Source organism: Myxine glutinosa, chromosome 5 (genome assembly GCF_964187855.1).
Source record: "Myxine glutinosa chromosome 5, kmMyxGlut1.1, whole genome shotgun sequence".
Taxonomy (NCBI): domain Eukaryota; kingdom Metazoa; phylum Chordata; class Myxini; order Myxiniformes; family Myxinidae; genus Myxine; species Myxine glutinosa.
Genome location: NC_136265.1, coordinates 88,802,523 through 88,829,723, shown reverse-complemented (window position 1 = coordinate 88,829,723; position 27,201 = coordinate 88,802,523). Strand labels below are relative to the sequence as shown.

General features: G+C 46.3%; 2 protein-coding genes across 10 annotated transcripts in view; both read left to right on the top strand.

Annotated features, from left to right (window-relative positions):
* Positions 1-27,201, top strand: part of LOC137427366 (uncharacterized) — a 420,191-nt gene that overhangs the window by 267,103 nt on the left and 125,887 nt on the right. For 5 of the 9 annotated variants that reach the window (XM_078778337.1, XM_078778329.1, XM_078778331.1 and 2 more), the window contains one exon: positions 5,006-5,113. In XM_078778337.1, coding sequence (XP_078634463.1) covers positions 5,006-5,113 — 108 coding nt within the window. Of the gene's footprint in view, positions 1-1,537; positions 5,124-6,554; positions 6,668-12,160; positions 12,317-13,612; positions 15,689-27,201 lie in introns of those variants that run through there. The other 4 variants (XM_078778336.1, XM_078778334.1, XM_078778332.1 and 1 more) reach the window with 4 other exon arrangements.
* Positions 21,578-24,574, top strand: LOC137416206 (uncharacterized). The gene has a single exon (XM_068101740.2). The coding sequence runs from the start codon at positions 22,704-22,706 to the stop codon at positions 23,934-23,936; it is 1,233 nt and encodes a 410-aa protein (XP_067957841.2). The 5' UTR covers positions 21,578-22,703; the 3' UTR covers positions 23,937-24,574.

Here is a 27,201-nt window from a genome sequence, read left to right as displayed (position 1 = left end):
CTTGGGTGGGAGCACGGATACCCCCATATGGGTTATGTCTCGATAGTCGCACTCGCCAACTAAAAACCAATTCGACATGGTTGGCACTATCTGTCGTGGGTCCTCAATAAGCAAATGTTGAATCCTTTCCCGCATTACTGTTAAAGCGGATTCTTTCCATGGTACCCTTTCTCGAACCCCCTGACTTTGAGCATTAACTCCAATAACTTGTAAGGGGCACAATGTTTTCCTTCCTGTTATTTCCTGACATTCCAATGGGGTAGTTTGTGAGGTCTCGTTCCCATTACAGCCTACCAGTGAGGGGTATAACCCATCCTGTCCTATCGGTGGTGGGAACCCTGCAATATCGGTCCCGTTATTTATCCCGTTAGCCCCGAGCTGTGCAAACGGATTTCCCTGGCTCGGATGGTTCTGGGGGGTAACGACCTTCGTGCCGTGGGGTATCGGCCCCGGGGGTATCTGGGGCGCGACGGTAGCGGGGTTGCAGGGAGGTGGTGGCGGGAGCGCAGAAAGGATAGGTGGTGCCTGAAACCCCGGGACAGGGCTTAGGTCTGGGGTGGGGGAGGGTAGATTGGTTACTACCTCCCCTACCGCGGGGTCTGGATTTTCAACGAGCGGCATCAGTCGCGCGTTGGCCTGCCTCTCTATTTCTTTAACCGCTTCATCCTGCATTTTATTCGCCTGTTTCCTCAGGCCCTTGAGTTTTGATACCTCACCGGCCAGGCTGGCCTGTATCGACCTTGCGTGTCGCTTCATCGCTTCTTCCTTCCACCAACCAAAGACTTTCCAATAGTCAGGCGGGAAGTGTTTCGTGTCCTGTTCTAACTTTTCTAATGCCCCATACAACGCGTCCAATTTTTCCAGCGCAAAAGACCCTCCTTCGGGCCACGGTTCACCTAGATCCTTAGTCAGCGCAACCCATGACTTCCCTGGTCTCGCAGCGTCATAGCCATACCTCCTAAACATGAAAAATGCTGGGGTATTTCTGAGAGGTTCACCTGCCTTTACAGTCTTATTACCCATCCTAGGAAAATTTAGTTTACCGACGTAGCCTTGTACCCGTGAGGTTCGCCCGCCTCGCGAGGTACGGCCGTCTACCTAACTCTTGAGAGGCTCGTAGCCTTGTACCCGTGAGGTTCGCCCGCCTCGCGAGGTACGGCCGTCTACCTACTCCTGAGAGGCTCGCCCACCTACACAGCTGTCTAACCTAACCTTACTGTACTCTCCTGGCGTCCTATGCCCTTATAATACTTCTAACCTTACTTATAATTCCAATTTCTCCCGGGTAGGCCTCGGATTGGGACGCCGCCCTTATCCTTACCCTCACAACCCAGAGATCTATTACCCCTTACCCTCGGGCGCCCAACGTGGGGCGCTTTCCTTTACGTAACGTTACCCTGACGAGTCCATAAACAGTCAGTTGCTCCGGGACCCAAGCGGTCCGTATTTAAATTTAGGTTCGTGGATCAGGTTCGAGCAGGGAACGGAACAAACGGCATCCGAGCAAGAGAGTGGGTTACAATTTGGACTGACCCCCAGGCTATAAAGGAAAAAACAAAAGAAAACCACAGCTCACCTGACCCGGATCAATTGCCAGCTGGTCTCACCACTCACTTGCCTGGGACCGCATCCCGGACTGCACAGACTGATCCCACCGCTGCCACCATATGTCGGAATGGGACTTAGAACTTGGGACTCAGAGGACTCAGAGAAAGGAGCAACGGATATATTTATTAGAACTCGTTTACACAAGCTTGCGGAAAACACAATGTCGCTTGAAGCTCACGGAATGACCAACACTACAACAAGGTGCTCTGAAGTAATTCGATTTAAACTTGCTATATATAAATAATATAGGGTGTGGCTTTAGCTCACAAGATACAGAGAAAGAATGGGCTCATTGGTCCCCCCCACCATTAGTCCCATCCTGTTGTTCAGTTAGTTAAAGGAAGTTCATCCAAGGCCACTCATGGGTTAGCTCAGATAAGGAGATGGTCAGCAATATGTGGCAACATGTTTACAACTTTCTGTATAGAGACTTGGGTTGGGGAAGTACAAAGGGAGTGGACACTCATAAATGTGTCAGCCTACAGGATATTGGCAAAGTCTTGTGGGAGGCTGAGAGGTAGCAGCTGCAACCAAGGCCACAAAAGGGGAACAAGGGATTATGCCAATACAGGGCAAGAGCTCACAAGCACAGAACTCCTTATTAGGGTATTACACATCCTCAATGCACAAGAAAGGACTAAGTATTTTAAAAGAATACAGCAATCAGTCAAAACAAAACATATAATTGGTTATGCTTGGTAATTGGTAAAGCAGCAAGAATTAACAAAGGGGGAGGGGAATAACAGCTCCCCACATATATACATATATATATATACATTGTCTTCTGGACGACTATTAAGACAGAGCGTCCATGGATGGAATCGAGCTTAACGAGGCGACGATTAATGCGGATTTCCTATACACGCACGGTTGGAAAGGAGGAAGAAGAAACGAGAAGCTTCTACCTGACACGATCTCGCCGGCAGCTCCGATCCTGTAGGAAATGAACTCAAATGGGGAATAGCTTTATGGACAATGAAAATAAATGAGGCTTTATTGCTACGGTTGTCAATAACAATGAAACGTGCCGGTAACTAAATATGGTTCCTAAATCGGGACGTCCCCAAACCTCACTTCAAATACACGGACGAAGGAACATTCAAATAAAATAATCGTCGTGTTGTGTTCTGTGGTGCGTCTTGTCTGTCTGGATGTGTGATGTCGGTCAGGCTCCATCTGGCTCCGATGTTGGCACGAAGCAGGCCTCTGTCCGCCTCGTTTGCGCTTTTCTCGGCACCGAGCCACCTGCTCACCCCGGTCTCGTCTGCTCAGCGGCACGCCTCGCTCGTCGGTCGCACGCGAGGTTCCGTTTGCTCGTAGCACCAAGCCTCGCTCGTACGCACCAGGAGAGGATGATCATCGGCGCCCCAATGTCCATCACGCGAAAGTCCAAATGGGAACGAGAAGCAAGGGCAAAAGGGAGGTCCACACGGGGAGGACACCAAAAACGAGAAGGGCAAGCGCAAAGGGACAGTCCAGAGCAAGAGGGCAAAAGGAACGAGAGAAAATACCGGCGAGTGAGAGGTTTTACTCACCGTCACGTGACGTCAGCCCTCCTCTCCCCCAACCAGCGTGGTGCCCCTCGACTTCTCAAATCTTCTCATCGCGTTGGTGTCCTCTCATTGGTTGAGCGCCTTTTGCCCTTCGTGTCATGCCATCCGTCAGTGGCCATTCAGTCTGTCGCTTCCTTCCACCTTCCTTCCACCAATCATTGGCCAGCTGGTGATGTGGCTGGCTGCGGCCCCATCGGCGGTGCCCTGATCTGGTTTCCTGCCTGCTCTTCCTGTAAGTGTTATTGTGGCGGAGGGGAATTAATTAATGTGTGCAGCTAAGGGCCTAGCTAAGTGTCTATTAGACAGATCGCTCTTCCAGAGAAAGCTTCCTTGAATGACCTTCAAATGGCGTGGGCATGATTTTTGCATGATAAAATAGATAATATTACAAGAAATGTTCAGTAACTTTTCACATGTGAGATTTTGGTGCTGTAATTAGTAAGTTAGGTTTTAATTCACTATATTTGTGTGGAAATATTCGCGTAGCCTGGAACTAAAAATAGCCAATCAGAAGACACGTTTGATCAATCATTGATAATTAATTAGCCAATGACAGTCGCCATAGCTTAGTGCGTGATCCAACCTGGCGGCCTCCAGTGAGGAAGACGGAACATCTTCGAACGAAGAAAATACGCACTAAAAAGTGTGTTTTATGTGCATATTCCCATCCAAAACGTGCAAAGTTTCACCATTTTCAGCCAAGACATGGGCACGCTTTTTAGAATATGTGACGAAATGGAAGACTTTGGATGGTCCGCAGGCAAAAAACGCAAGAAACTACGTTGCTCGACACTCTGCTTCCAGCAGCGGTGCCGCCAGTAGCAGCGGCGGTGCAGACTACAGTGACAGTGTATCCCCGCTGCCTGATCATGGTGGATTTCATCACCCCTGTTTCGCACGCTTTACGGATTCTCAGCGAATTGAACAAACTATGAAGAGCATGAAAAAGAAAGCTGATGCAGCAGCTTCCAAAGGTAAATTTAAGGCTGTAGATCATGACGTTGTCGACTAGATCTAGATCTAGTTCTAACCAGTTAGATTGTCTAGTGTTTCTAAAAGTATACTAGTGCCTATACTAGTAGTGGTTGTCAATTTTCTTACATGGTTGATGTCGATCTACCTGCAGGCACCTATAACTATGTCTGTGCATCTGCGATTCTGCGTAAATGTATGAAGACGATAGAAGAGAAGGCACAACACACATGGTTATTTTAGTAACAATTTTGTCATTCAGATTCATTTAAAAATTGGCGAGAAAATTGCAATGCAATGAGGAGTTATCATTTTTTAAAGATGTGACCAGAAAAGCTCACAGTTTCCCCAAATAGATTGCAAAATGCGTGTAAATGAATATGGGTGCACAGAAATAGGTGCACAACAGAAAAATGATGGTCGATCTAAAATAAAATGGCAGTGTTCCCTCCAGGAAATGAAGCTCAATGTGAGTTTTTTGTTCGGATTTTTTGCATCAATGTTCTTTGGAATAATTTATAGCACACAATCCTAAATTTTCTTTTTTATTGAAGTTTGGTTTACTTTTAATTTTGACGTAACTTCCTAGGACCTATGTGCGCAGACATAGCATAGGTACCTCCATGATAATTTGCTGATGAGACACATAAATCTAGTCCCCACTGCGCATCACATTCCCTGACAATTACCCTTCAACTTTTTCAAGCTCTTTTATGTTCAAAAGTAACCGTCAAATGTCAGCACGCTCAGGACTAAATGCTGATTGCCTATATACTAAGGTAGGGCCCTTTGTTTGGTTTTAAGGGGTTTCCATTTTCAATATTTTTTCTGTGTGTGTTGATAATTTTTATCTTTGTTTATTTATTCTACAGCATCCACATCCCCAGATGACAATGGTGGAAAAACTGTTGAAGAAGATGTACCACCAGCAAAAAAGAGACGGGTTCTTCGCTCCAGTTTTGATCGACCTTCAGTGCCCGGTAGGTCAAAGTATGTTTTGCCAAACATTTGTATTCTGTGTCAGAAGGAAAAAACTGTGGTGTGCAGAGTCACCGGCAACAGAAAAAGAGAGAGCCTCGTCAGATGTTCTACTGTAGACGCAGTACATTTGAAGCAAGCAGCAGCAGACAGTGGGAATGAAGCACTGCTCATGCGGATAAAAGACCAAGATTGTGTGGCCATCGAGGTGAGGTATCATACCTCATGCTGCCGTGATTTCACCCGTTACTTAACAAAGCCAGCCAGAGCAGACAACACTGGTGAAACGTCGTATTCTCAAGCCTTTGAGGTCTTCTCCAAAACAGTGGAGACCCGAATCATCAAGAACAAGGAGATCATGAGACTCAAAAAGCTTAATGAATTGTTCATCAAGCAGATAAAGGAAACTCATGGAGTTGATGCACGGTCATATAAGACAGGGTATCTAAAACAGAGGCTGATCAAGAAATTCCCTCAACTTTGCTTCATCACTCCTCATATGAGGTCACAAGGTGACATTGTCTACGTAAATGACATGCCTACGTCTGTTCTTGTGGAGGAAAAAAAGTACTTCAAGAGGCAACACACACTACTCTTAGTGAAACAGACTCAACAACTGAAAACGACACAGATGTACCAGTAATTGGAGTAACCTGTCATGTGTGAGTACACCCCCGGAACTGGGCAAGTGTGCCAGAAATAACTGTTGTAGCATCGATGAGACAATGATGATAGCTGATAGCGACAATGAACTGGAGTTAGCAGTAGCACTGGAATAACCTGTCACGTATGAGTACCCCACCCCCCCCCCCCCTCCCTGAACTGGCCAAGTGTGCCAGAAATGTATGTAACTGTTGTATCATGGATGAAGATGTGCAAATGTGCCAGAAGTAACTGTTTAAGCATAGATGACAATGATAGGGATGATTAAGTGGAGTTACCAGTGGCACTGGAGTAACCTGTGGTGTTTACCCCTCCCCCCCCCCCCCCCATGCCCCGTATTTCCACTTACAGGTGGGTTAGTTAATACTCTTTCCAACCCAATAGACCAGTCTACAAGCAATTGAATTTCAAAAGAAAAAATACGAAAATTCAAAATTTTTGCACACATCTCAGTTTGAAGACATCAGTTGCCGCTATGTCAGGCAAACCTCGAGCAATCTTTGCAGTCATTGGCGAGAAATTTGAATGTGTTTGTAAACTGGTCTATTGCATGATTTCATGTTATCTCATTCTATTTTGAGTTCTAAGTGTTATTTTGTGAGATAATGTACATGTACATGGATATAACGTACACATCGTATGCATTAATACATGTATGTATGTCCGAAAAATTTGAGCGGTCGGTTTTCGCGCACGCGCAAGATTTGTGCGTGTGAAAAAGAGTATGTTGTTCTTGGCCCGATCGGCTATCATTTGCCACCATTTTCCCTCCCACCCCAGATGTAGGTCATGAAATCACAAATCTGAAGGGATATTGATTTCTGGGCCCACTGTCTACATGGCGTGGTGCCAAAAGGGACAATGGGATAGCGACAGGGGGGATGACATACAAGGTAATTTTACCCATAATCCCTGAACTAGTTAGCATGCCGCGCCCCCTCGTAACAGGGACAAATATCCAACTTATCCGACATCCGGGCTACAGGTCCCTGACTTACTGTACATCGAGATGGTTCTTCTATCACGATCATCGGAGCACCTACATATGCAGATCTACCTGGATCTAGATATTCCCCCTGCCCCAAATTCACAACACAATATAAACACATACCTATGCATACACATGTACGTATAAACACACCAAAACAAACACACATACATAGATATATTATGTTCTTGTAAGTACTTGTAAAAGCTATTTTAAATTTGAAGTTATTACCTCAACCAAAAATCAATTGACTGGTTTTCCAACTGCCTGGATCATCAGCGGTGCACCATTTTTCATCGAGGTTTCGATCCTTTCAGCCCAGAACCTCTCCAGACAGTGGATCCACAACCCTGACTGCAGGTCCACATCAGCAAATTACTCAACATCAATGGACCCACAACCTCAAAGTTGTGTCCAGACAGTTAGTCAACACAGCAATGCAATATCCTCATTCAAACTTAAATAATTACGAATTTTATTGAAAATATTAACACAAATGAAGAACTTAAATCATAAATCACTTTTATATGACAATATACGATGCGATAAATACTCCACTCGACAGACATGTCCATGACACAGCACGTCCATCCAACCATCGATTCAAACTGCCATTCAAATATTCAAACTTTCATCCACAACCGATTCCACCACACTGCACTGCTTATCCAAACAACCACCAACCAATCACATTAATGCTAACTTGAATACAACAACAACAACAACAACAGTCATTTTAAGGCCATTTTCCCTGCGAGAGCGGGGGTTCGCCTTGCGGGCCCCATGACGATCTTCTCCATTTTGCCCTATTTTCTGCATCTCTCCTTGTTAACCCCCTTGCCCGCATTTCTTCTTCGACCATCTTTAGCCAAGTCTTTCTCGGTCTTCCCCGTCCTCTACTTCCTTCTACATTCATTTCCATCACTCTTCTCAACCAGTCACTTTCATCCTTTCTCAACACATGACCAAACCATCTCAACCTGTTTCTCTTCACATCATCTTTCACAATTCATCATTTGTCTTCCTCTCTCTCAATGATACTTCACACATCCACTGAACCATTCGCATTTCCACCCTTTCCAGCCTTTGTTGCTGCTCTATATTCATTACCCATGTCTCGCTCCCATAAATCATAACACTTCTCACTCATGCAGCATACACCTTTGCAGCACATTCCCCTCCTCGTCAGCACGCCACTCAGTTCCCGTAACTTCTTCCATGCACATCTCACGAGCAACCGTCGCCGAGTCTGATCCACCTACTCCATTCAGCATGTCTCAGAGGTAGCAAAATGTTTTCACACCTTCCAGCTTCATGCCGTCTCCGAGATCCAACTCAACATTTCCTCCATCTGCAGCTCCCTCTGTGCACAACTTACATTTGAATGTAGCTGCCACACTGGTTAATGACCCTCTCAGACCACTACATTTTTGATGAACCAACTCAGCGCACATTGTACATTGAATGGAGTTCACTCAGACACCCTTCCTGCACACAGCACTCGGCCACTTCCAGTTCGTTCCACCTCACCACATGCTTTACCACTTGCCATCACCTTCATCTTTCCGATATTCACCTTCAGACCTTTTGCCTCAATACATTCCTTCCACTTGTTCATCTTCTCCTTCAGTCAATCCATACTCTCCCCAATCAACACCAGATCATCTGCATACAATAACTCCCACGGTAAACCCTCCTTTACGTTCCGAGCCAGCACCTCCATCACAGCTACAAATAGTAGTGGGCTGAGTACCAACCCCTGATGCACTCCCACCTTCACCTCAAACTCACCACTGTTCCCATCTTGTCATACAGCCTTACAGCTGTATGACAAGACAAGATGGGGAGATAAGGGGAAGCACACAAACACAACATTTGAGAGCAGAGAGATATGTGGGAGGGAGAGGGCTTGGGGGGAAGAGGCGTGGGAAAGGGGGGGGGGGGGGGGTGGGAGAAGTATAAAACACAAGGACACCAAGGACTTCCAGGACAGAAGTTGGTATTTCAAAAAAGTGGAATTGGGGTGAAATTAGCGGGGGTAGAAAAGATCAAGGTTTTGGATGGGGGAGGATAAGAGAGGGTGGTGAACAGCTGTTTTAAAGACCTGGAGGGTGGAGTGGGATTGAAGAGAGTGAGGGAGTTTGTTCCAGAGGCAGGAGAAAAGAGGAGTGAAGGTGAGCAGAGAGTCTTGATTTTGGCAGTTTAAACATAAGAGGGTTGCAGGCAGATCTTGTGCGACCTGTAGGAATATTTGCGGGACAGAGCCCAGAGAGAGCTAGGGGGGCAAGGCCAGAGAGGAGTCGGTAGAAGACGGAAAGACCACCAACCTGCCTGTGGTGAGTGAGTGAGAGGCCCTTGGAGTTAGCTTCATCGCGGGAGATTCCAATGATTCTGAATTCTTTGGTTTCAACAGCGTGAAGACAAGCTAGGTGTGAGGCAGGAGCACCAGCCCAGAGGGGAGAGCAGTATTCCATTGAGCTGCGGATGAAAGCCTTGTATGTGGTGAGGAGCTCAGGTGTGCCAAGGAAGGACTTCACACGACGGAGGATGCCCAGTCGGCGACTGGCTTTGGAGGCCAGATTTGAAATGTGGTTTTCCCAGGAAAGATCATGGCAGATAGTGAGACCCAAAAGCTTGAGTGACAGAACTTCTTGGAGAGGATTATAACTTAGAGAGGACGTTAACCAAGAGCTTTCCAATCATCATTTTCACCGTCATCAACCTTTCACTCACTCCAGTCACACTCACCATACTGTCTACAAACTCCTCAGAAAACAGGACACCAACACCATTCATGCCTTCCGGGCACCCTTGCCACACAAACTTGTATTTCTGTCCCTGCCTACCCTTCACAATTCTCACACCACTTCCTTTCCATCTCGTCTCCTGCACACAACATATCTCCACTCTTCTTCTGACCAATACTTCCATCACTTCTCCTGATCTCCCTGTCATTTTCCCTACATTCCATGTCCCAAACCTCAGAAACCGATCTCCACGCGGGGCATCAGATGTTTCGTCATCATAAATGGAGTGATTTCCTCCCTTGTTTTACACAAACGAGTGCATCCTGAGAATGTAGGGAGGTACAAAAATTCATTGGACAGAGTGGGGATGGACCAATAAGGCTGGTTGGAATGGCTAACAACAGGTCGGCTAAACTAGGATGGGGAACAAATCATAATAAATGCCCAAGATTTGAAAAAATGTTTCATAACTTCCACATAGAAAGCCGCATTAATGGTAGCACCTTTGTGAAGAAATTCTGTGTGAACCATTCCTTCCACGTCTATGAATGCAGTCAGCATGACCTTTACTTGCGATCTCGACTGGCGCTCCTTTTAGTCAGGTTCACTATGTTAAGAAATATAATTTCATTCAAAAATTTGTGAGATTAGCAAACCTGTACATTTTTGGAATCATCAGAGCATGGAGAATCCGAAAATCAATGTTGGCATTGCACAGACACAGATTTTGGATTTTCAAAATGGCCACCATAAAATACATATTTTGCGCTATCTCGACTTCTAGTCAACCTAGAAACTTAATTAAATATGCTAATCCTATGTTTTCTGGGTCAAGGAATCCAATAAAGGCCTCAAAATAGTGCTCAGGATTATAGAAAAGCAACAAACAAAGGTAATTGAAAACCATTGTCTTTATATTTGTGATATAACTGTATTGAATGAATGAATGAATGAATGAATGATCGTTTTAAGGCCATTTTCCCCGCTAGAGCGGGGGTTAGCCTTGCGGGCTCCATGACAATCATGGTTCCCTGTTTTGAGGCAATGTTTTTATGGCCGGATGCCCTTCCTGACGCCAACTCTTGGTCACGCTCTGACGATGTGCAGGGATACGGTGTACCTATTCTAAACCGGGGTACACACCGGGATCATTCATCCCAGCAAGCTGGTACTCAATTTGCCGACCTCAGATGTATGACAGGCTGAGTCAACCCCCCTGGCGTTAATTCAGCGATCGACCGGGATTCGAACCCAGGATCCTAGGATCCCAAGCCGGCACCCTAACCGCTAAGCCAACACCAGGCTCAACACCAACAATATAACTGTATTACATAATACATGATATTGCAAGTCCTTTGAAGTTATAGGTATGGGTTTATAAAGCAAGAAAGCAGCCTTGTTAGTATCAGATTGAACTATAAGTCCTATACACAGGATCTACTAGGTCTATAACGTTCAGGAATATGCTTCTACAGATCTTCATCCCTGTCCTGAGTGTCATTTTCGCAAAGGTGTCTACGCAAATGCCAACATTAATTTTTGGATTCCTCATGCTCTGAATATTCCAAAAATGTATAGTTTTGCTAATCTCCAAAATTTTTGAACGAAATAACATAGTGAACCTGGCTATTTTTAAGGTCTTGGTGATGCAGGTGTCTTCACTGGAGAGGGTGTGCTTTCATTTCCCGATCAAACCCATAAACCCACGACTCGTCACCCTTTATCACCTGGTGTTAGAATATTGGATCTGAGACGCATCGATCAAACAAGTTTGATGTATTATTGTTGCATACATGGGACCACACAGAATAGTGACTGCATCATGAATGCAATAGTACAACTGTAGAAAACCATGAAGCAATCGTACTACTGTAAAAATCCATGAAACGTCACGAAATGAGATGTTTTGTCTCATTAAAGGCAAGCTGAGATATAAGAAACCTTGTCTGTAACTTGGCGTGCCTGGTGTATTCAAAGGGTTCATCCTAAGTTGTTAAAAAGCTTGCCTCATAGCAAAGGGTCATGATGGTGTAATGGGGTTTTAAGGGTATAATGGTGTCTTAAGGGTCTTTTTTAATATATAAGGTCTCGGCTCGGAGAAGAGCGACGACACAGAACAGATCAGGACACAACATTCCAAAGGGAACAGCAGGAGAAATTGGGAACACTAATATCAGGGCCGAGGGAGAAGGTAGATGGAGACTGACATACAAGGGATGCAGGTAACTATGAGGAGTACGGGAAGAACGCAAGGCGTGGACAAGATGGATATGTAAGCAAAATTTTGAGAGGGGTGGGGGTGGTTTAACGGGTGTAGAAAAAAATCATGGCTTTTGACAGAAGATGACTGAAGATGGTAGTGTACAGCTGTCTTGAAGACCCGGAGGAAAGATTTAGATGGAAAAGAGTGTGGAAGGCGGTACTACAGGTGGGAAAGCAGAGGAATAAATGAGTGGAGGTGAGCAGTGGTTCTGGATTTTGCCAGTTTCACATGAGCAGGGTCGTTTCACAACATAATATGAATCACACTATGTGTCATTATACTTTTTTACAGCGTACCTTGTCGGGCAATGATGTCTGGAATACCGTTTGTCTGTCCATTCGATGTATGTATATATGTATGTATTGTCCTGTGGATGACTCTATTAAGACAGAGCGTCCATGGATGGAATCGAGCTTAATGAGGCGACAATCAATTCAATGGCGGAGGATACACGAGCAGGGGGGGTTCGGGGGAGAATGCCGCTTACCATCACGGCCCCGACGATGTCTTCTCCCTGTGGAAATTAACTCAACCCGAGACGGAGGTAAAATGTACAAAATGAAATATTTATTACGGAACCCGAGAACAATGAAACGCAACGATAAACCTCAACCCTCTCTAATAGAGCGCTCGCACACTTCACTTCAAATACACAACACAGGAAGAATGAAATAAAGAAAACGTTGTGGTTCGGGTGTGGTGCATCTTATCTGTGTCTGGATGTAGCGTCGGTCAGGAATCGTCCAGGCTCTGGTGCGCCCGCTCCGTCAGGTCTCACGAGCGCCTCGCTCACGCCGGTCTCGCCTGCTCAGCGGCAAGCCTTGCTCGCACGTGAACGCCAGGGAGGAGAATCGACGGCGCTCCAACGTTTCCCCAACGTCCGTCGTAACGCAAGCAATTCACGGTTCGCAAAGGAAAGGTCCAACTGGGAACGAAAGGCAAAGGGAGAAGGGAGGTCCAGTCAGGCAAGAAGCCAAAACGAGAGGGGCAAAATGCCGGCGAGCCAGTTGTTTTTTCACTTGGCGCCTGACGTCAGCTCTCCCTCTCTGCCAATCAGTGCGTCGTTTCCTTCTGCTCTTTTGCGCCTTTCTCATGTCACCGGCGCTTTTCCTCCAATCAGCGACCTGCTTCTAGGTAGTGGTTTTGCACCTGCCGCACTGATTGGCCGAGCGCCTTTGGTGTCACGTCGTCGTGTGGCACGTCCTTCATCTTCCCTAACCTCCAATCAGCAACCTGCCTCCAACTCGCCCCTTCCCCCCTGTCAATCATGAGATCTCCTGGGCGTGGCTCTCAGCTTGCCTGATCGATGTTTGCCTGCTATGGCGCCATAGTGCGTGGTTGCTTCCGGTCTGTCTTTTCGGTCAGTCATTGTGGTGGCGGGGGATTAATTGATGTGTGCGCTAATGGGCCTAGCTAATGTATGTGATGTATTGCCATAAGGGACAATGGATAAGTCACAGCGGGGACGACACACAATGGAATCTTATCCTTATTCTCTAATTCTAGTTACCAAGCTGGCTCTTAAAGGCTCTTAAAGGCCTGCACACGCAGCGCATTGGGGCCCTTTGTAAAGAGGCATGTACACCGCATGTCGGGGGCTGACGCCTGCCACGTGGGCCCCCGACTCCCCAGTCCGGGCCTGTTTCGGTTATAGTCCGTCCTTTGTCATTGAATACCGCTCGCTCTTGAACCATCGTCGTCTCCTGACTTGTTTTTTTTTTCCTTTTTCGTAGTGGAACAAGCACATATGTACATGTTTTTGCGTACGTTTTTCAGAATTATACCACGAGTATTGAACAAATAAGATTTTTTCATAGGTAACGTGATGTTGTATTTACAGGTGGATCCATTGAATCTACAAGGGAGACTGCATCTACTTTTATGAACAGTGTAGACGCACGCGTGAAGGACTCGCCAACTGAAACAAACAAGAGGACTTTTTACAAACACAACAAAACGAATAATGAATTGTTTGCACGTAATAATTTACATCAGGATCACAAAGGAGAGAAAGATAAACACCCATACAAATGCAAAATTTGTGGAAAATCTTTTAATCGATCATCCACCCTAAAATCACACATGAGAATTCACAATGGTGAACGCCCATATAAATGCACAATATGTGGAAAATCTTTTAATCAGCCATCCACCCTTAAATCACACCTGAGAATTCACAATGGTGAACGCCCATATAAATGCACAATATGTGGAAAATCTTTTAATCAGTCATCCACCCTTAAATCGCACATGAGAATTCACAATGCTGAACGCCCATATAAATGCACAATATGTGGAAAATCTTTTAATCAGCCATCCACCCTTAAATCACACATGAGAATTCACAATGCTGAACGCCCACACAAATGCACAAGTTGTGGAAAATCATTTAATCAGTCATCCCACCTTAAAACACACATGAAAATTCACAATGATGAACGCTCATACAAATGCACAATTTGTGGAAAATCATTTCATCACTCATCCACCCTTAAAAGGCACATGACGATTCACAATGGTGAACGCCCACACAAATGCACAAGTTGTGGAAAATCTTTTAATCAGTCATCCACGCTTAAAAGGCACATGACGATTCACAATGATGAACGCCCATACAAATGCACAAGTTGTGGAAAATCTTTTAATCATTCATCCACCCTTAAATCACACGTGACAATTCACAATAGTGAACGCCCATATAAATGCACAATATGTGGAAAATCTTTTAATCAGTCATCCACCCTTAAATCGCACATGAGAATTCACAATGCTGAACGCCCATATAAATGCACAACATGTGGAAAATCTTTTAATCGGCCATCCACCCTTAAATCACACATGAGAATTCACAATGCTGAACGCCCATACAAATGCACAAGTTGTGGAAAATCTTTTAATCAATCATCCCACCTTAAAACACACATGAGAATTCACAATGATGAACGCTCATACAAATGCACAATTTGTGGAAAATCTTTTAATCACTCATCCACCCTTAAAAGGCACATGACAATTCACAATGGTGAACGCCCATACAAATGCACAAGTTGTGGAAAATCTTTTAATCAGTCATCCACCCTTAAAAGGCACGTGACAGTTCACAATGGTGAACGCTCATACAAATGCACAAGTTGTGGAAAATCTTTTAATCAGTCATCCAACCTTAAAACACACATGACAATTCACAATGGTGAACGCCCATACATATGCACAAGTTGTGGAAAATCTTTTAATCAGTCATCCAACCTTAAATCACACATGAGAATTCACAACAGAGAATGACCGTACAAATGCACCGTTTGTAGAGAATTGTTTAATCGGTCATGCCACCTGAACAAACACGTCGTAATTCACAATGGAAAACAAGGAGATTACCAACAAAGAGAATGTCCATGCAAATGCAAAATTTAAGGGAAACTCCTTCATTAAGTCATGCGAGCTCACGAAACTCTTTTTGTTTTATCTTTTTACGTAGTTGAGGCTCGTGGAACAGATAGAGGCAGACTAATACAAACAATGGGTTTGGGGCGGAATGACAACTAGGAGACCATACATAGGGTGAACAAGATGGATATAGAAGAGAGATAATTTATGAATCTGGAATAGGACTGGGTCCAGAACACAGTTTATAGAAAATCTTTTAAGGTGTCATTCCACCTGAAAAATAACGTGAAAATTTACTTCAGAAGTCACACTGGACAATGTCATTGCTGCCCAATTTGCAAAAAGTCTCAATTATCCAACCTTATTGGGACATAATCCACGGGCATGGGCTAGTGGGGCTTTTGATTGTGTGGGCGTGACGTGCGCGCGGTTTTTGAAGACACGCCCTCCAGAGAAGGTTTTCGCGCAATAAAGCTGTATGAATTCCGTTCGCGAGAGGAGTTCTGTTGGAATAAAGGAGCTTTGAACACCTAAGAAATGGCCTCGTCTTCTCGTCATCCGCAACTCCTACACTGGTGACCCCGGCTGCTCCCGAACGTGTTCGGGGGCTTCAAACGAACAGGGCAAGCGCGCCCTCGCTAGGGAAGCCACCTAAACTGGTGACCCCGGCTGCTCCCGAACGGATTCAGGGGCTGCAAATGAATATGGCAAGCGCAGTTTCGATCGAACTGCCAGAGTTTTGCAAACGTTTTTGGGGGCTTCCAACGAGCATGGCAAACGCCGTTTCGATCGAACTGCCGGAGTTTTGGGAACGACGGGCGGCCGTTTGGTTCACGTGCACTGCGCTCGGCTCCTCCTCTGCGACCAGAGTGGTGAGCCTGCTCCAGGATCCTCTGAAGGGAGGCAGTTACGAGACGTTGGCGGCACTGCTGCTTGTCTCCTTCGCGCGCACTGACAATGGCGGCACGGCTACTCGTCAGCTTCGCGTGCACTGCTGCTCGTAACCTTGGCGCGCACTGCGCTGGGCTCCTCCTCTGTGACCTGAGTAGTGAGCCTTCTCCAGGATCCTCCGAAGGGATGCAAGTACGAGATGTTGGCGGCACTGCTGCTCGTCTCCTACGCGCGCACTGACTTTGGCGGCACTGCTGCTCATCACCTTCGCGCGCACTGCTGCTCGTACCCTTCGCGCGCACTACGGCCAAGCACCTCCTCTGCGACCAGAGTGGTGAGTCTTCTCCAACGTGCGCTGCTGCTCGTAACCTTCGCGCGTACTATGGCCAAGCACCTCCTCTGCGACCAGAGTGGTGAGTCTTCTCCAACGTGCGCTGCTGCTCGTAACCTTCGCGCGCACTGACCCGGGCAGCACTGCTGCTCATTACCTTCGCGGCGCACTGACCCGGGCAGCACTGCTGCTCGTCACCTTCTCGCGCACTGACCCGGGCAGCACTGCTGCTCGTCACCTTCGCGCAACTACATACTACAACTACAACTCGCAAAAACTCTACAACTACAGCTACAGCTCACGTGTCGAAAGCTGCAACTCACGCAACTACTACTACTCCTACTCTGCAACCTCGGGAAGCCCACGAGGAACCTCAGCAGCCTCCCCCGAGGCCTTGACCAGCCCCCTCGGTTGGCTCAACCTCACGGTGGACCGTCCCCCGTCGGGTAAGTCCCCGGTTGGCCCGCCCACCGCCAAGCCGCTCACAGCCACTGCTCGGGTCATCAGTCGTTTCGGCCGGGTGGTTAAGGCCCCCCGAAAACTGACATTGCCCGTGCGAGTGCATTCTGGGGGTCGCATGTAGTGGTTACCTTATTGGGACATAATCCACGGGCACGGGCCACAGGGCGGGTCATACTCAGGTGCCAAAATGAATCTGAAGGAAATCCTAACATGAGGGGTGTCTATATTATGTGTTTTTTTATGGGGAATTCAAATATGAGTTTATTTTTTGGATAGGATAACTCTAACCTACATCAATTAGTATTTCTAAATTGCCAATTTTACCCTTTCGAACCCCTTTATAAGATATTAAAAGATATAAGGGAAATCATTCATATTGACACGGCCAAATCAAATGTACATATTTATTAACAGGTGAACTGCATGTATATCACTGGTTACAATTACAAAGATCAATCTCCTTACTTCTTGAACTTTACCAGGTTGCACAAGTCCTGCTTTGACTCATTCTTGGACATCAGCCTCCTGCTGGTCTCCTGAGCCCTGATGCCTCCATCCCTCTTTTCCTGTGAGAAGTACTTAGCAGAAGCCTCAGTCACCATTTTAACAACGCTCTCAATGCTTTGTGTGTGGCAAGCCCAGTTGAGCACCTCCATGGGGGTGTTGATGAAGTTCTTCACCTCCGAGGTGATTAGGGAGCAGGTGAGAGGTGGCTCTGACACACCTTCTGACCAGCTGATCAAGTTACCAATGCTGGAAGCATCACAGTTGATGTCAGGTGTCCTCTGGTCCTGACAGAGGAGTCCCCCAGCTGAGTGTCTGGGTCCCCTTCTCCCCTGATGGCCAGGATTCTCTCCACCCCCTCAGTCCTCTCCTTCTGATCCTCAGAGCACAGCAGTGTTTGGAGGATGGCTTCACTGTGGGCATACCAAGCAGATCTTCTCACAGTCGGCATCACAAGGTCCAGCACCTCCTTCCTCTGGGACTTGAGGCAGTCCAGCTGAAACAAGATGTGCCTCGGCCCTTCGACCCAGGAGTGCTTGACTTTCACGTTGAACCAACATGGATAATACACTCCAATGATGAATTCCACAATAATTGCAGATTCTTCTGGTTCTTTCCTTTCAGTCCATGCTTTGACACCCAGAGCCTGAGAAGTCTGTTCGCTGTGGTGAGCCAGCGGCTGTGGTTTACTGGTCCAATCTCCACGAGAGCCAGCCTTGCAGGAAGCACTCCATCCCTGATTGCACAGACAATTTTATAGCCATAGTGTTGATCAGTTGAGAGATCTTCAATGGCCTTGTCAGATAGCTTGATCAGTGGAGGGCCAACAAATATCCAGGTGAAGTTTGGATTGATATCCAAGTCTGAAGCAGATGCAAGGAGCTTTCCTATTGGCCTGGAAAATGTGTTGTCTGACAGAGTAGGGCCATCAAGGTGAACAATGAGATGATGCAGGGGAAGTTCACCAGTGTGCAGGTTGTACACCAACCAGACCAGCTTTCTCCCCAGGTGCAGCTCCAGCTTCCGCATTACTCCAGCTTTCACACCAGTGTTAACATTTGTTGAGTCTCCTCCAATGGCCCACAAGGTCTTATCAAAACCCCTCTCTTTCAGCCAGGCAAACAGGACCATAGCAATCTGCTCCGCATGTGACTCCTCTTTAGTTGCTTTCTCTGGGGTAAAGTGGAACAGATAGTAGCTGCCAGGCTCACTAACAACACTACAGTGTTCTTCCTTGATCTTTGCAGGAAAAGATTGGTCACTGCCCTCAGCTTCCATCATCACATTGGTCAGGTCAATCCGCCCATCAAAGAGGATGCAGGAGATCCCCCCTCCTCCCTGCACTTCTCATCAAACTCTTCCCCCAGCTCTGTCATCAACTTCTCTTGTGCTCTATTGACCTTGTTCTTGTCAATCACTTTACTTGTATTGTCTTCGGTGATGATTCCTGCATCAATCAGAGCTGCAGTTGCTATCGCTGCAGTTGGCCTCAGCCCTATGCCATACCTTACACTAGCAAGGGCAATGTTTGGAATCTCATCATAGTTTTTCTGGACCTTTGCTGAAGCTGCAGGCTCAGTGTCAGTTTCAGGGAAGAGCTCAACTTCAGTGACAAACTCATCTTCAGCACCACTTCTCTCCAATTCCAGATCCTCATCACCATCTGACAAAAATCTCTCAACATCCTTCCTGGCTGCCTTCTCTGCTGCTGCAGCATTTTCCTCCTTGCTCCTTCTCGTTTTCTCTGCATTCTTTTTCTTTTCCTGCCTTTCCAATGTCCTCACCTGTCTCTTGTGCTCTGGCAGATCAGGGCTCCCCATTTGGTGGGGTCCTTTACTTCCAACCTTCTCTTTCTGTCCCTTGATGTAGGCAAGATCTTTCACAGGAATCATTTTCTCTCTGCTGCAGGAACAGTTAATATGGGCTTGGATCACACAGCCCTCACTGGCCTCACAGCCTCCCCGCTCACAACTGGTAATCTGACACTTGCAAGTCAAAATATCAAATAACTTGTCTAACTTGACAATGAACCTCTCTTTGGCATCAAGTTTGCCCTTCCCAAGAGAAAACTTCACTGCCTGATTCCAGACCTCCTTGAGCTTGGACATGATGGTCACCTTTTCATTGATAACAGGAGGCTTGAAAACAGCATTACCTTTGCTCCACTGACAAATCAGACCAGGGTAGATGTCAGACACGAGCTGGTCCCAGGTAGTTCCTCCTATCATCTTCACTTTGCTCCCTCAAGTAGATGCCATACCTCAGGATATCCCTCACAGTTGGCAGTTCAGACACTAACAGCTCCTGCCCAGTGCCAACAAGATTACTTCAATGAGAACTTGATTTCATCCTTGTTCTGACTTGAGCCATTTTTAGTAGTTCACACTGAAATAAAAACAATAATACACAGGTAAGTATCCACTACAGACAGATATTAAGGTATTACACAGGTATTACAGAAAACCGTCAAAATATTCACTTCACAGGTCACTATTTTCCTTCACATATAACTCAGGCTAGCAATAGGTAAGTACACAAATCAATTAACAAATATAATATAAAACAAGGTAATTTACATCTAAAATTATTATCTATTTGTTCCTCAGGTTCCTAATCAAAAACGTACTTACTGGCAATGCCATAAGAAGAGAAGAGAAGACGGATGGATAAGGATTGCCAACCTCCTCAAAATCGAGCTTTCAGCAACAAGATGGCTACAACTGCCATCCCAACAGGAAGTTACCAAAATAAAAGCCCTAACTTCAAAATAAAAAACGTCTTTTTTTCCAGAAGAATAGCAAAATAATCAAACATTTAATAAATAATCAACTGCAAATTGATGTAGGTTAGGGTTATCAGAATTTTTAAAAACCTCAGATTTGTGTTCTACACACCAAAATACGTAATATGAACACCCCTCTCGATTGATTTACAAAAAAAAAAAGTGAGTATGGCCCACCCTAACGTCTGGGCCAGTGGGGCTTTTGATTGCGTGGGCGTGACGTGCGTGCGGTTGTTGAAGCCATGCCCTCCGAAGAGGGTTTTGGCGCTATAAAGCTGTATGAGTTCCGTTCGCAAGAGGAGTTCTGTTGGAATAAAGGAGCTTTGAACACCTAAGAAATGGCCTTGTCTTCTCGTCATCCGCAACTCCTACATGAGCACCTTTCCTGGAGGTTGATTGTGTCTCCCGTCTGCAGTGACACACACACACATAGACCTGTTGCCAATGACAGTTTTTACTGTGAGGAAACGTACGCATGCAATTCTGACAACTCCTCAAATGCTCCCCTCCCCACTGAATGTCTTCCCCCCACAAAGCCTTAACCTCCCCCTTCCATCTTTGTCCCATTTTTGATCCTCCCTCCCCCAAACACCAGGTCCTCCCACTCCCAACCCTAAGGCATCAATCCACTCCCACTTCAAGCCTTTAAACACCTCCACACCACAAATCCTCAATACCCCCTTCCAAATCTGTCCAAGCATTACTCGCCCACTACCCTCTCCTCATGCTACTCCTGCTCAAAAAAGCAAAATGGGTATTCCCACATCGAAAAAGCGGATTATTTACCACTTTCCGCTCCCCTAACATGCTATCACAGATTCCATACAAATCTGTCCCAGTCGCCTGTCAACTTGCCATTTTAAGAGAAAATAGTTCAAAATATTATCAAGGACCTGCATAATGTCTGCGGTAAAAATGCTGCTTGAGTTATTTGGGCAGTGTATAAACAACAGAACATTGCCTCGATCGCTGAGTCCCATATTCCCAAGGCCCTTAATTCCTAGCGGCTCAAAATCCTTTTAACTGTCACTTTAGTCGTTTTACACTGAAGGGAAAAGTTATTTGGAGGGCATGGTGATTGTGAATGTGACGTCTTTGATTTCGCATACACACATGGCTCCTTTTATAGCATGGACACGAAAAGTAATAATGGTGGGTGCTCAGACAATTGCACAATTTGTGGAAAATTATTCAAGCTATCAGCACATCTTGATACATGCAGGAGAATTCGCAATGGTGAAATGCTGTACAAATGCATAGTTTGTGAAAAATATTTTAGTCCTTCAGGCAATTTAAAAACATACATGAGAAATCAGAATGGCTTTTGATCACACTGAGCAGAGAGCCAGCATAAAGGTTGTGCAGCCCTGTGCGCATTCAATTTTGCCAGTTGAGTGATGACATCATAAATTTAGACCCTCCAATACAATTATTGTTTGTGTACATCACGCTCAATAAATTTCAAACTGATCCGACTAAGCATTGCCCCTGTCGAATTATGATGTCATAATTAAGGCACCGATAACATCATCATTAACAACACTTATTCCCCATATGGAGTTCTTTATACTGAGCAACAACAACAACAACAACAACAGGCATTTTAAGGCCATTTTCCCTGCAAGAGCAGGGGTTAGCCTTGCGGTCCCCATGACAATCTTCTCCATTTTTCCCTATTTTCTGCATCTCCCCTTGTTAACCCCCTTGTCCGCATTTCTTCTTCGACCATCTTCAGCCAAGTCTTTCTCGGTCTTCCCCGTCCTCGACTTCCTTCTACATTCATTTCCATCACTCTTCTCAACCAGTCACTTTCATCCTTCCTCAACACATGACCAAACCATCTCAACCTGTTTCTCTTCACAGCATCCATCACAGGCTCTATTCCCATCATTTTTCGCAATTCATCATTTGTCTTCCTCTATCTCAATGATACTCCACACATCCACCGAACCATTCGCATTTCCACCCTTTCCAGCCTTCGTTGCTGCTCTACGTTCATTACCCATGTCTCGCTCCCATAAATCATAACAATTCTCACACATGCAGCATACACGTTTCCCTTCAGCTTCAACGACACTCCCCTCCTCGTCAGCACGCCACTCAGTTCCCGAAACTTCTTCCATGCACATCTCACTCCAGCAACCGTTGCCGAGTCTGAACCACCTTCTTCATTCAGCATGTCTCCGAGGTCACAAAATGTTTTCACACCTTCCAGCTTCACGCCGTCTCAATATCCAACTCAACATTTCCTCCATCTGCCTCTGCCTCAATGCCTCTGCCTCAATGCCTCTGCCTCGAAGCCTCTGCCACGTGGGCCCCCGACCCCCCAGTCCGGGCCTGTTTCGGTTATAGTCCGTCCTTTGTCATTGAATAGCGCTCGCTCTTGAACCATCGTCGTCTCCTGACTTGTTTTTTTTTTTCTTTTTCGTAGTGGAACAAGCACATATGTACATGTTTGCGTACGTTTGTCAGAATTTTATCACGAGTATTGAACAAATAAGATTTTTTTATCGGTAATGTGATGTTGTATTTACAGGTGGATCCATTGAATCTACAAGGGAGACTGCATCTACTTTTATGAACAGTGTAGATACACGCGTGCAGGACTCGCCAACTGAAACAAACAAGAGGACTTTTTACAAACACAACAAAACGAATAATGAATTGTTTGCACGTAATAATTTACACCAGGATCACAAAGGAGAGAAAGATAAACACCCCCGCAAATGCAAAATTTGTGGAAAATCTTTTAATCGATCATCCAACCTTGAATCACACATGGTAATTCACAATGCTGAACGCTCAAACAAATGCACAATATGTGGAAAATCTTTTAATCAGCCATCCACCCTAAAATCACACATGATAATTCACAATGCTGAACGCTCATACAAATGCACAATATGTGGAAAATCTTTTAATCGGCCATCCACCCTAAAATCACACATGAGAATTCACAATGCTAAACGCTCATACAAATGCACAAGTTGTGGAAAATCTTTTACTCGATCATCCACCCTTAAATCGCACACAATAATTTACAATGTTGAACGCCCATATAAATGCACAATGTGTGGAAAATCTTTTAATCAGCCATCCACCCTTAAATCACACCTGACATTTCACAATGGTGAACGCCCATATAAATGCACAATATGTGGAAAATCTTTTAATCAGCCATCCACCCTTAAATCACACATGAGAATTCACAATGCTGATCGCTCATATAAATGCACAATATGTGGAAAATCTTTTAATCAGTCATCCACCCTTAAAAGGCACGGGACAGTTCACAATGGTGAACGCTCATACAAATGCACAAGTTGTGGAAAATCTTTTAATCAGTCATCCAACCTTAAAACACACATGACAATTCACAATGGCGAACGCCCATACAAATGCACAATATGTGGAAAATCTTTTAATCAGCCATCCACCCTTAAATCACACTTGACAATTCACAATGGTGAACGCCCATATAAATGCACAATATGTGGAAAATCTTTTAATCAGTCGTCCACCCTTAAATCGCACATGAGAATTCACAATGCTGAACGCCCATATAAATGCACAATATGTGGAAAATCTTTTAATCAGTCATCCACCCTAAAAAGGCACGTGACAGTTCACAATGGTGAACGCTCATACAAATGCACAAGTTGTGGAAAATCTTTTAATCAGTCATCCAACCTTAAAACACACATGACAATTCACAATGGTGAACGCCCCTACAAATGCACAAGTTGTGGAAAATCTTTTAATCAGTCATCCAACCTTAAATCACACATGAGAATTCACAACAGAGAATGACCGTACAAATGCACCGTTTGTAGAGAATTGTTTAATCGGTCATGCCACCTGAAAAAAGACGTAGTAATTCACAATGGAAAACAAGGAGATGACCAACAAAGAGAATGTCCATGCAAATGCAAAATTTATGGGAAACTCCTTCATTAAGTCAAGCGAGCTCACGAAACTTTTTGTTTTACCTTTTTACGTAGTTGAGGCTCATGGAACAGATAGAGGCAGACTAATACAAACAATGGGTTTGGGGAGGATTAACAACTAGGAGACCATACATAGGGTGAACAAGATGGATGTAGAAGAGGGATAATTTATGAATCTGGAATAGGACTGGGTCCAGAACACAGTTTATAGAAAATCTTTTAAGGGGTCATTCCACCTGAAAAATAACGTGAAAATTTACTTCAGAAGTCACACTGGACAATGTCATTGCTGCCCAATTTGCAAAAAGTCTCAATTATCCGACTTTATTGGGACATCATCCACGGGCATGGGCTAGTGGGGCTTTTGATTGTGTGGGCATGACGTGCGCGCGGTTGTTGAAGACACGCCCTCCGGGGAGGGTTTTTGCGCTATAAAGCTGTATGAGTTCCGTTCGCGAGAGGAGTTCTGTTGGAATAAAGGAGCTTTGAACACCTAAGAAATGGCCTCGTCTTCTCGTCATCCGCAACTCCTACACTGGTGATCCCGGCTGCTCCCGAACGTGTTCGGGGGCTTCAAACGAACATGGCAAGCGCGGCCTCGCCAGGGAAGCCACCTAAACTGGTGACCCCGGCTGCTCCCGAACGGATTCGGTGGCTGCAAATGAACATGGCAAGCGCAGTTTCGATCGAACTGCCAGAGTTTTGCGAACGTTTTCGGGGGCTTCCAACGAGCATGGCAAACGCAGTTTCGATCGAACTGCCGGAGTTTTGGGAATGATGGGCGGCCGTTTGGTTCGCGCGCACTGCGCTCGGCTCCTCCTCTGCGACCAGAGTGGTGAGCCTGCTCCAGGATCCTCCGAAGGGACACAGTTACGAGACGTTGGCGGCACTGCTGCTTGTCTCCTTCGCGCGCACTGACATTGGCAGCACGGCTGCTCGTCAGCTTTGCGCGCACTGCTGCTCGTAACCTTCGCGCGCACTGCGCTGGGCTCCTCCTCTGCGACCAGAGTGGTGAGCCTTCTACAGGATCCTCCGAAGGGATGCAAGTACGAGATGTTGGCGGCACTGCTGCCCGTCTCCTACGCGTGCACTGACTTTGGCGGCACTGCTGCTCATCACCTTTGCGCGCACTGCTGCTCGTGCCCTTCACGCACACAGGCCGAGTACAGCTGCTCTTAGCCTTCGCGCGCACTACGGCCAAGCACCTCCTCTGCGACGAGAGTGGTGAGCCTTCTCCAATGTGCGCTGCTGCTCGTAACCTTCGTGCGCCCTATGGCCAAGCACCTCCTCTGCGACCAGAGTGTTGAGCCTTCTCAAACGTGTGCTGCTGCTCATAACCTTCGCGTGCACTACGGCCAAGCACCTCCTCTGCGACCAGAGTGGTGAGCCTTCTCCAACGTGCACTGCTGCTCGTAACCTTCGCGTGCACTGACCCAGGCAGCCCTGCTGCTCGTCACCTTCGCGGCGCACTGACCCGGGCAGCACTGCTGCTCGTCATCTTCTCGCGCACTGAGCCGGGCAGCATTGCTGCTCGTCACCTTCGCTCAACTACATACTACAACTGCAACTCGCGAAAACTCTACAACTACAGCTAGAGCTCACGTGTAGGAAGCTGCAACTCGCGCAACTACTACTCCTACTCTGCAACCTCGGGAAGCCCGCGAGGAACCTCAGCAGCCTCCCCCGAGGCCTTGACCAGCCCCCTCGGGTGGCTCAACCCCACTGTGGGCCGTCCCCCGTCGGGTAAGTCCCCGGTTGGCCCGCCCACCGCCAAGCCGCTCACAGCCCCTGCTCGGGTCATCAGTCATTTCGGCCGGGTGGTGAAGGCCCCCCGAAAACTGACATTGCCCATGCGAGTGCATTCTGGGGGTCGCATGTAGCGGTTACCTTATTGGGACATAATCCACGGGCACGGGCCAGTGGGGCTTTTGATTGTGTGGACGTGATGTGCGTGCGGTTGTTGAAGCCACGCCCTCCGAAAAGGGTTTTCGCGCTATAAAGCTGTATGAGTTCCGTTCGCGAGAGGAGTTCTGTTGGAATAAAGGAGCTTTGAACACCCAAGAAATGGCCTTTTCTTCTCGTCATCCGTAACTCCTACATGAGCACCTTTCCTGGAGGATGATTGTGTCTCCCGTCTACAGTGACACACACACACACATACATCTGTTGCCAATGACAGTTTTTCCTGTGAGTAAACTTACGCATGCAATTCTGACAACTCCTCAAATGCTCCCCTCCCCACTGAATGTCTTCCCCCCACAAAGCCTCAACCGCCCCCTTCCATCTCTGTCCCATTTTTGATCTTCCCTCCCCTAAACACCAGGTCCTCCCACTCCCAACCCTAAGGCATGAATCCACTCCCACTTCAAGCCTTTAAACACCTCCACACCACAAATCCTCAATCCCCCCTTCCAAATCTGTCCAAACATTATTCGCCCACTACCCTCTCCTCATGCTACTCATGCTCAAAAAAGCAAAATGGGTATTCCCACATCGAAAAAGTGGAATATTTACCACTTTCCGCTCCCCTAACATGCTATCACAGATTCCATACAAATCTGTCCCAATCACCTGTCAACTCGCCATTTTAAGAGAAAATAGTTCAAAATATTATCAAGGACCTGCATAATGTCTGCGGTAAAAATGCTGCTTGAGTTATTTGGGCAGTGTATAAACAACAGAACATTGCCTCGATCGCTGAGTCCCATATTCCCAAGGCCCTTGATTCCTGGCGGCTCAAAATCCTTTTAACTGTCACTTTAGTCGTTTTCCACTGAAGGGAAAAGTTACTTGGAGGGCTCCAAGATCCAACTCAACATTTCCTCCATTGCAGCTCCCTCTGTGCACACCTTACACTTAAATGTAGCTGCCACACTGGTCAATGACCCTCTCAAACCAATACATTTTTGATGAACCCACTCAGCGCACATTGTACATTGAATGGAATTCACTACAACACCCTTCCTGCACACAGCACACGGCCACATCGCAGTTCTTTCCACCTCACCACATGCTTTAACACTTGCCATCACCTTCGTTTTTCCGATATTCACCTTCAGACCTTTTGTCTCCATACATTCCTTCCACTTGTTCATCTTCTCCTTCAGTCCATCCATACTTTCTGCAAT

Coding starts and splice junctions, on each gene's coding strand:
- LOC137416206 (XM_068101740.2), top strand. CDS start 22,704: ATGAACAGTGTAGATACACGCGTGCAGGACTCGCCAACTGAAACAAAC.